General features: G+C 35.1%; 2 protein-coding genes across 2 annotated transcripts; one reads left to right on the top strand and one right to left on the bottom strand.

The window, feature by feature from the left end:
* Positions 1-2,477: 2,477 nt before the first annotated feature.
* LOC120189645 (BUD13 homolog) lies at positions 2,478-9,437 on the bottom strand (the record flags this gene model as incomplete). The annotated part of the gene is made up of 10 exons (XM_039192865.1): positions 2,478-2,576; positions 5,376-5,487; positions 5,869-6,049; positions 6,121-6,193; positions 6,338-6,441; positions 6,609-6,672; positions 6,761-6,826; positions 7,401-8,331; positions 8,441-8,632; positions 9,347-9,437. Coding segments are annotated over 9 exons (1,788 nt in total), but the record flags the coding sequence as incomplete, so codon positions are not given.
* LOC120189572 (protein FANTASTIC FOUR 3-like) lies at positions 3,332-4,555 on the top strand. The gene has a single exon (XM_039192820.1). It carries the CDS (start codon positions 3,392-3,394, stop codon positions 4,229-4,231), a length of 840 nt encoding a protein of 279 aa, XP_039048751.1. The 5' UTR covers positions 3,332-3,391; the 3' UTR covers positions 4,232-4,555.
* Positions 9,438-9,972: the final 535 nt, after the last annotated feature.

Below are 9,972 nucleotides of genomic sequence, written 5' to 3'. Positions count from 1 at the left end.
CTGATCTTGTGGCACATTCTTTATCATTTTTGGTAAGTTTTTCTTATATTTCTGTTGTCATGTTGGTGCTTCCACAAAGATCCTTACGTTATTTGTTTTCTGATTGGTTTATCGGTGGACACGTATTGTCAGATCTCCTCTTTTGTAAATGGTCGTTTGCCGATATAATCAGAATGTTTAGCAAAGCATTCTATCATTGTATAATTAATAAGTGAAAAAAATAAAAAATGAAAATTACTTATCTTAGAACTTATCTTACCATACACTAAAATTATATTATAAATAATTAAAATAATATATTTTAAAATTTATAATAAAAATGAAAAAAAATAAAGCGAAAGTAACCATTTTAATGATTTATCCTTATTTAGAACTTATCTTACCATACACTACATCAGTGTGCTCCACTCATTCGGCAGCCATGCATGAAAAGGACGGACTGACAACATGATATTAACGTATATATTAATTAAAGGATGATTATTAGATATATTATCAATAATTTTTATATAAATAAAATTAAAATAATGATAAGTATTTTATTTAATTATTTACAAAATTTTAAATATACATCAAAATATATGATATGGTTTTAATTTTATAAAAAATACCGTTAGTATAATAAAAAATGGGTTATAATATAATTAATTGGTACTCATAAAAATATACATGTGGATTGTATTGATGTCATTTGTGTTCTTCAAGGTTAGAAGTTTAGAGTTATAAATTTAACGGTTTAAGATTTAAATTTAAAGTTTAGAGTATATAAATTTTGAATTAAAGTTTAATGTTCCTATACCTGTCCTTCGCATATTATCTTCGTGTCTCGATGTCCCCGGAGAATCCTTCCACAATCAAGGTCTCGTGAGAACATCTTCGGAGAGAGATCCTCCGAAGTCTCACTATCACGAAGCAACGATGTTTCGACATGACCTCTGACAGGCACGCGTGATCTATCAAAGTAAATCTATTATTAGTTGATTGAATAACTATAATAATTTCATGCATGACACACGCACTAAGGGGGTGTTTGGATTGGGGAATGTGGGATTCCCATGGGAATGGAATCCACATTCCCCCGTTTGGTTAGCCCGGGAATCCTATTCCCGGTAATGTAAGATTACCAATAGTGGATTTTTTGGGGTATATTACCGGGAATGTCATTACCTCCCTTTCCTTAGGTATTGTTGGGATTACCGGCGTTTTGGACTAAAATGCCCTTAAATTTTTATTTTTTTTCAAAAATATATTTATTCTGTCATCGAATAATAAAAATTTTACGAATGTTAAATTACAAATTTATCCTTAAATTATTTTAGATTTACAAAAAAAAATCTATAATTAAAATTTTATATAAAGTTCAAGGGTTTAAATAAAATTTTACCCTTTCATTAAACTTTTTTTTATTTTTAATTTTGTAAAAAATATATAAATATTATGAATTTAATTTTTTTAAAGAAAATATATAAATATTTTCCAACTTGTAATATTACACAAATATATAATTAGGACAATTTGGTCAAATATACATTCCAATAATCTTTTATTCCTTTAACCAAACACGGTAATCTTACATTCCTGCTAAGCCAACCAAACACAAAATACAACATTCCCAGTAATGCTATTCCTTGGTAATCTTACATTCCCACTGGTAATCTTATATTCCGTGAACCAAACGCACCCTAAGAGTTACTATAATGCCTCTGAACCAAAGCTAAGAGAACAGATGGAGCCACCTCACACTCATTCATCTTTTTCCTACATCCTCATGGAAAATAATATTTTGATACCGGCTAGTGATAATTTGATCGCTGACTGCGATTCTCTGTCCAAATCAAGAGAGATAAATTGTCTATATTTATCGTAACTCATTTATTTCCATCAATAGAGATAATTCAAATATGATAGATAAACCTGTAGAGTATAAATTCTAAACCAAGTATGCATCAAATAACTTCTACTATATATTCTTGTTAATCTTATAGAATCTTTCAATGCTTGGCTGATAAGAATGCACAAGGCAGTATCAATATTACAGACTAAATAGATATTTTTTGCTTAAGCTTTTGGTTTAAACTTCAAAGTGATATTGGCAAAACCAGATACACACACATATTTATATATATAACTTAACAACTAGACCACATAATTATGTAATAATTTCTGTCCTATTTTTTGCACAAAATCCCAAAAGAAAAATCCAAGCAAAGATCCATTTAACCTGGCCCTACTTCGAAGACTTTAGCCTGCAAAATCCACATTTTCCAACTGGCTCAATTTCCCCTACATATACACTTGAAAATGTCATTATCAGTTGAACGGTTTTTCCTTGCTTTTTGGATATGTATCATATATAATATGAGAAAGGGCGGTCCACGTAGCTTTTGAGATTGGTTTAAAACTAAAATTGTACAAATCTTTGGTGGCACATAGAGAACATACAAAGTATCAGAAGATCTTTTTTGTGTGTCAGAGGATCAGCACAAACACTCTAGGACAAGAATCTTGCAGCACACGTGGTTCGTTTTAGTAAAACATTAGATGAGATCATTGTCTTCATCTTCCATTTCCTCAACCTGCACCGATTTGTTGCTTCTGCTTACTAAATTCAATTATCTCATTTTGTTTTCATATAAACAATCATGCACATTTTGTCTTTATAAATATAAGGACAGATGAAAAAAATCATTCTTCTTATACATCCATCATAATCTCTTGGAATATTGCAGTATATCCCTCCGAGTATATTATTATTTTTTGAAGAATAAATTTTAGAAACTGTCATCTCTTATGATCTCCAAATTAATGCTTTAATCAATCTTTTAACTAATAAATAAACATAGTTACCTTGCTAAAAGCATATATAAATATTCTCAGTCAAGATTAAGGTGGAAACACCTTCATTAATAAGGACGCAACACCTTCATTAATCTAGACTCAGTATCCTCCTTTTTTATGACCATTCTCTCATACAGAAAAATATCAATCGACGACGTAACTCTTCACCCTAATTAGAAAAGAAAGGCACCAACAATCAACGAGACAATTTATCTTATCAACATATATTATTATAAAATCATCTATTTAATTACCACTTAAAGATCAAATAACTATCCGGCACCGTTTGCTCTTGCAGTAGCGCTCACGCCTCCTTTCCTTTTCTTTTGTTTATTCTCTTTCCCCTATCTTTGGCTTCAACATGTAAATTTTTTTATTAATACCCTCTCCTCCCCCTTCTTCACTTTCCATTATTCTTCTTTATCAAATCAATCATATCAACAACAACAACCAAATCCCAACTTTTCCTTAAAACTTTTCCTATGACCCTTTGTTTCTCTCACTTTTTTGTCTTATCTATTTAGCCGTCTTCCTCTTGGCATTGAGACTCATAATGCCTTACTCTTACCTCTATCACTATGCACAATCCATGTTGAACAAGTACTGCTTTGGTAAGAAAACTGTTCACTCCTTTTTAGGGTTACAAAACAAGCCTTCTCACCCTCATTCCAAATGTGGTTTAGGGTTGATTTTTAGCACTGAAAACAATCCCAATATTTTCGAGTCCTCCTCATTACCATTGCTCAATACTAACCCTATGTCTTCATCGTCAAAGAAAGACCCTGGTGTAATAAGATTTATGGATGATATGGACTTATGCACTGAGAGTTTAGGGTTTGAGAGTTGTAACGAAAGACAGATCGATGATGATGATGGTCGTGGTGGTGAATATAATGGGTTTTGTGAAGAGGAGATTAGGGGTAGATGGAGGGATAAGAAGAGGGTTGAAGAGAAGAGATTGGAGGATAAAAGGAATAAGAAGTTTCCACCACCACTTTCTTCATTGAACCAAAACGGTAAGCCTTGTTTTTACCTAAAGCCTGTAAGGGCAAATGGGAGGTTGGAGTTAACCGAGGTTAAGATACATAGACCAGAGATTTTATGTGCTGTTAGGGAAAATGGACGATTGAGATTGCATCTTGTTAGTAGCGATGCTTGCTGTAAATTCAATGAGGAAGAGGAAGATGAAGAGAGAGAACATGAAGGACAAGTACATGACTTGCATGAAGAAGAAAAAGCAGGGGGGATAAAAGTTGAAGAATTGTGGACTATTAGAGTGGAAGGTGGAGGTCCCAGTAGATTTCATGAGATGGTAGATTATCATCGACATCATGGAATCAATGGACATCATAGCATGCATGTGTGGAGGCAGCCAAGTGTGTCAATAAGGTGAATACTAATAAATTAGCAAATGTAGGACGGTGAAAATAAAGGAAAAAAAGACGAGCTCGACTAATGGTCTGTGTTTTGTTTTGGGAGAAGATGGATGTCTTCGTCTGAGACATGATAAGTATGATGTGTATATGCTAATTTTGGAGGTTAAAGATGGGGAATCTCCAAACGTCAACACTGTTAAAAAAAGATTTTTAAAAAAATTCTGGAGATTTATCTTTGATTTTCCAATAAAGATGTTGAATACCAAAAATACCCAACAATTTTGTTATTATCTTTTTGCCTAAATTAGTAGAATTTAGGTTGTGAAAGTTTACTCCAGTGTAATCACGGGTACAATTTTATGTGTACATATATAGTAAAATAAGGCTATTGTTGTTGTATTACACAGAAGATTCGGAATAGAAGTTACAATAATTTCCTCTTTTTTTGGGAGACATAAGATTTGGGCACACTAGGAGATTGCAATGGACCAGGTCGAATTTTGACTTACTTAAATCTGAGTTAAAATTTGAAACCCTCCACTCAAATCCAATCCAATTCGGGTGTAAGAGAACTCCACCTAACCCAACTTTTTAAACTAAAACCCACACTCCTGACCTAAATATATATATATATATATATAAAGTTCATTTTTATTATGTAAAACCCAACTTGATCGATATTACTATAATTATCCCTAAATATAATAGAAAATTATAATATTTTGTCAAGTTGGATCGGATTTTTTATCCTAAACCTAAACCCCAATCTGATCTTAGAAAAACCTAACTTGACCCAACTCAAACTCAAATTTTCAAAATAAATAAATTAAAAAAATATCCAATCGCCTCGGGTAAAATTGCCATACCTAGGCATAGTTTCAGGAAACGATGGAAAGAACTTTTATAAATTGATCCTATTAAATAATCAGTCAATTTATGAAAAAAGATAAAGAAACTGATAGTGACTCTTTCTGGATAGACATTAAAACAGAACCAAATAATATAGATGCCAAAATCATAGCTCATGGAAGCAAGAAACCTATAAAATTGGCATTTAAAAGTATATGAAAACTAATTTGAGATGATGATACCCAAGGTCAAGACCCAAGAGTCAATAATCATAATCGAAAGAAATGAGGCAATTATGAACCTGACACGAACCAGAGAGCTAATATCGATGCCTCGGATTACATGTCCGACACGGACCAGAGGTATGCTTCCCTTTCCGTTACCCGTTTCTCGTTCAATTTGGTGAACATTTTCTTCTCAAAACCTACATAGATGCCCAGCAGTAGCCGATTAGCATTTGTCAAACTAAGGGACTGTTTGTTTACTTCAGAATGATTAAGCGTTGAATGATTCAAATGCTGAATGATTCAAATGCTGAATGATTCAGAGACTCTGTATGAATTAGCTCTGAATGTGACATGCTGTTTGATAATGGCTCTGAATCATTCAGAATGTATTTCTGTGCTAAATCATTCAGTAATGTTTTGTTGAATCATTCATCACTGTTTTGTTGAATCAGTCAGCACTGAATCATTCAGAGGTGCGAAACAAACGTTGAATGATTCCATTAAGAGGCAAACAAACAACCCCTAAGACTTAAATAATGATGAAACACTTTGTGAACCAATAACAAAAATGACTTTACCATTACTATGATCAACTCCGTCCCAATGTCTTCCTGGTCTTATACCATATTGATTTGGTATGGCATCTAATTTTCTTACTATCCAACTATGTGGAGGAATATCTTGAGGAACTATAAACCCCGATTCCTTCATCTTCTCAGTATCCCCTAGGTCTTTAAGAACTGGCTCAGGTTGCTTTTTCTACATTATTTCATAAACACGCTTAGTACTAAACTACCCAAATTCTTGTTAGCATCAAAGCAGTTAATTACCTTGACCAAATGCGCCACAGGATCACCCCATCTTAGTCTATCCTTCAACATATTGAAAAGCTCTGGGTCATCCCTGCAAGTTGAAGCCGTAAAATATGAAAATTGCAACATGCACCAATATAGGAGAGGAAAAATAATCTGAATCGCCTAGGATGATACAATGAAGTAACAAATACAAGAATTACAACTCGACATTGTTTATAATTTGTTATCTTACCTGGTTCGAGCAAATGGTTTATTCTTCTCGAGTTCTAATTCTTGCAACCTAGCCTCGGCTTCCCGTTTCTGGGCCAAGCCTTTGCCCCATTCCAACTCTTTCTCCTGATAAAGAACATTAAAAGCAACCATTAATTCTTGCTCACTAAGAACAAAGTAAACAATAAAGTTCACATTGACCATGAACACCGCACCAGAATTGGCTACAATGATCATAACTGAGAAGGAAAAATGATGCAATTCTAAACTCTACAGGTAACTTTTCCGTGTACCTTGGGCTTATCTTCTCCTTTTCGTTTTGACTTGAGGTACTCTTCTTTTGACATGCGTTCTCCTACGGGGATTCACGAGGTATGCGTGAGCCGGATGCAAATGTACATAAGTTTTCAACTAGATATTACTTAATAATGACTTGTCATTCACCTTTATCTTATCACGAAATACAGGTTCAGCACCTCGTCCGCTCACAGATGGATCCATATCCTTAAACCTGACACAAAATAGACCAAAGAAATTAAATGAAGCGCATAAGCCAAACCAACTAAAACCGAAAAAAATAAATAAAACCCAAGGGCTTCCCTCCACTAGAAAACAGAACTCAAGTATGCAAGCACACATGATAGAATCAAATTGGAAATTACATAAAGTTGGTTTTAAATGTTTTCAAATTTGTAATCAGATATATGCAGTCAAACTAAAAGCACTGCTTCATGCTATCATCCAGAGCAAAAGAAAAATACAGGAGAATACTTTAACTCTCTCATTTCATCAACAGATGTATTTTACCAATGTCCTCATGGAAAAAGCCAAGTGTCCCTACAGCAGATCACTACATAACGGCAGCCACATGTAAAAATTGTTTCAACCAAAGAAAAAGCAGCTTCTGATGTTGGTCTAAAAACATTATTGACTGAAGCCTACATTGAACTCAAAACTACTCATCTATTGCTGAGTACCTATTTTATCCTATTTATATAACATTGCAAGGATGAAAAATGCAAAAAGCTAACAGAGCCATTTTCTAAAAGATGAACTATATCTAGATGGCCAAACAGAATAGGTACCTTAACCAATCATCCTTCTTTGTTTTGGAAATTTGTTCTCCGATCTCACTGCCAGAAATTAAACCAGTTTTTGGTTTTTGTTTCAAAGAAGCAGGACCGGTTGATTCCCTACTTTTCCTTGGAGGGGAAAGATCTGAATCATGAACTAACTCAGATGTTTGACGACGAGATTGTCTAGGAGGTGGCATATCAGGCTCCGGTGATTGTGTATGTTGACGTCTTGACCTTTGCCGTGGCGGTGACATATCACTATCAGTACCTTCTCTCAAAGGCTTCAACCTCCGTTTCGGTGAAGGTGTATCATTTCTCACCCTCCGTTTCCGAGGTGGTGATAAATCAGCATCTGCTCTGTTTACTAAAGGTTTTGGTGAAGGTGTACCATTCCGAGCCCTCCGTTTCCGTGGAGGAGATAAATCATTAACATCTGCTCTGTTTACTAAAGGTTCTGGTGATTGTGTATCATTCCGAACCCTCCGTTTCCGTGGAGGAGATAAATCAGTACCATCTGCACTGTTTACTAAAGGTTCAGGTGATGGTGTGTCATTCTGAACCCTCCATTTTCGCAGAGGACATAAATCAGTATCATCTCTAGATGCCTTGACTCGAGGTTCTGGTAAATCAGTCCTAGTTGCCCTCCTACAAGAAGGTGATAAATCATCCCTACTTCTCCGTGTTGGTGACAAATCCTTAACTTCTATTTCAGAGTTTGAATGCCTCAACCCAGGTTCTGGAGAAGGTGTGTCATTTCGTGTCCGCTGCCTACGAGGGGAACTATCAGAATTAGGATCCACTGCGTTAGCACGTTTAGGAGATAGCGAGACCCATCCACTACCGTCTTCAGCAATAGTATTGTATCCCCTCCTCAACCTAATCTGCTCTAGCTTTTTCATTCTTTTCACTTCGATATCTTCATCTACTACGGGTGTCTCATCTAGGAAAATAACAAAGTTCATAATCAATAACTATCAACTATAAATTCATTAAACTGAAAATAAATAATAATTACAATATAAAAAGAAGAGGAAAAAAATTGAACCAACCAGGTGAATCATTGCCATCATCGTCTTCAGCCTTAACAGGTTTTTGCCAGACCGGATCTTGATCAACAACCAACACGCCTGAGGATTCGAGTTTGGTTTTCTTCTTTTTCTTCCTTTTCTTCTTCTGATCCTCTTCTTCATTTTTGGTCTCGTATCTTTTTAGATATTCCTTCAAGCTTGAAGTTGCCTTCACTACACAAATTCAATAAGATTATTAGGGTTTCAAATACTGCGAGCAAAACGCAAATTCTGTAATCTTTCACTACTTTGAGCCTTTGGATTCCTGCCATGTGCACCTCAACAATTGAATAATTTTACGTGAAGAAAAAGTCTTAGAGGGCTAAGCATATTTTGTTACAAAACTACGAATAACACAATTTCAAACAGTAACTGACCCCATAATTCTATAACTATCACCTTGTTTCCATCAATCTTCTAAATGACCTAACAACTTAACCATGTTGATGCCTAGAGTTAGATGAATAATAGAAGGAAGAGAAAATTACCGACATGATATCTAGACTTTCAAATCTACAGGTTCACTAGACCTCCTAGCAACCTGTGTGCTTAAAGCTTAGTCCAACAAGCTGAAGAGCCACAACAATCAATAAAAGAAGTTTTTAAATTGGCAGAACTAATAGCACTAGTAAGTAGATCAAATGAAGCCATTTTAGGATCAACTGTCAATGAAAGAAACAGATACAGACAATTCAAACCTGTAGGTATACTGGATAAAAGTAACACTTGTAATAGAGAAACCTTCTATTGAGGAAAGCCAAATCATGTGATGGTTGTCTGACAGTAATTTAAGGACAAAACAAACACTGGACTCTATCATTTTGATCATATAGATCGTTTCAATTACTGAAAAAACCAACTTATACTATAGCGTGCATGTGTGCGCACAAGACGGGAGAGGCTGCACAAAAGGGTAGTGCTTCCCTTTTCCAAATGATAGGGTTCCATGCTCTGTCCTGTGACTCCCGACAGCCCGAAACGTCACACATCATCATCATCAATTGTAATATAACTACTGATTCACATATCCATATTGCTAAAAAGAACGGAATTTCCTGATTTCCATTCTGCAGGGGCGGAGAGCAGATAACTCAAAATCTCTCTCATCAATTAAGCAGAAATCAGTGTCCAACTTAAGTTAGGGTTCAAATAGCAGTGCGTAGCAGTGGCAAGGCCGCTATTTTGCAGAAGCCGCACCGTCCGCCACAGGAAAAGACCTCAATATCGGTGTTAACAAATTTCGCATCAATAGCAGCGGATGGCTGCCGCAAATAGCAGAGTAATTTAAAATAAACGAAAAATATAACAGAATGATGTAGAGGCATAGAGCACGTAACTTAAATCTCTCTCATGAATCAAGTAGGAATCAATGTTCAGGTTAAGTTTAGGGTTTTGAAATTTTACCTTATTTAATATCCTGGTCTGTCGGAAACTTGAAGGCAGAAGCGGGGTTGGACCGGCGACTGGAGGAGGAGGGAGAGGAGGCGGATAAAATAGGAGGAATAGAAAGACGA

The sequence above is a fragment of the Hibiscus syriacus genome, unplaced genomic scaffold (genome assembly GCF_006381635.1).
Source record: "Hibiscus syriacus cultivar Baekdansim isolate YM2019G1 unplaced genomic scaffold, ASM638163v2 tig00116958_pilon, whole genome shotgun sequence".
Lineage (NCBI taxonomy): Eukaryota > Viridiplantae > Streptophyta > Magnoliopsida > Malvales > Malvaceae > Hibiscus > Hibiscus syriacus.
The sequence above is the reverse complement of the archived record's forward strand: the minus strand, read 5'-3'. Positions and strand labels throughout refer to the sequence as shown.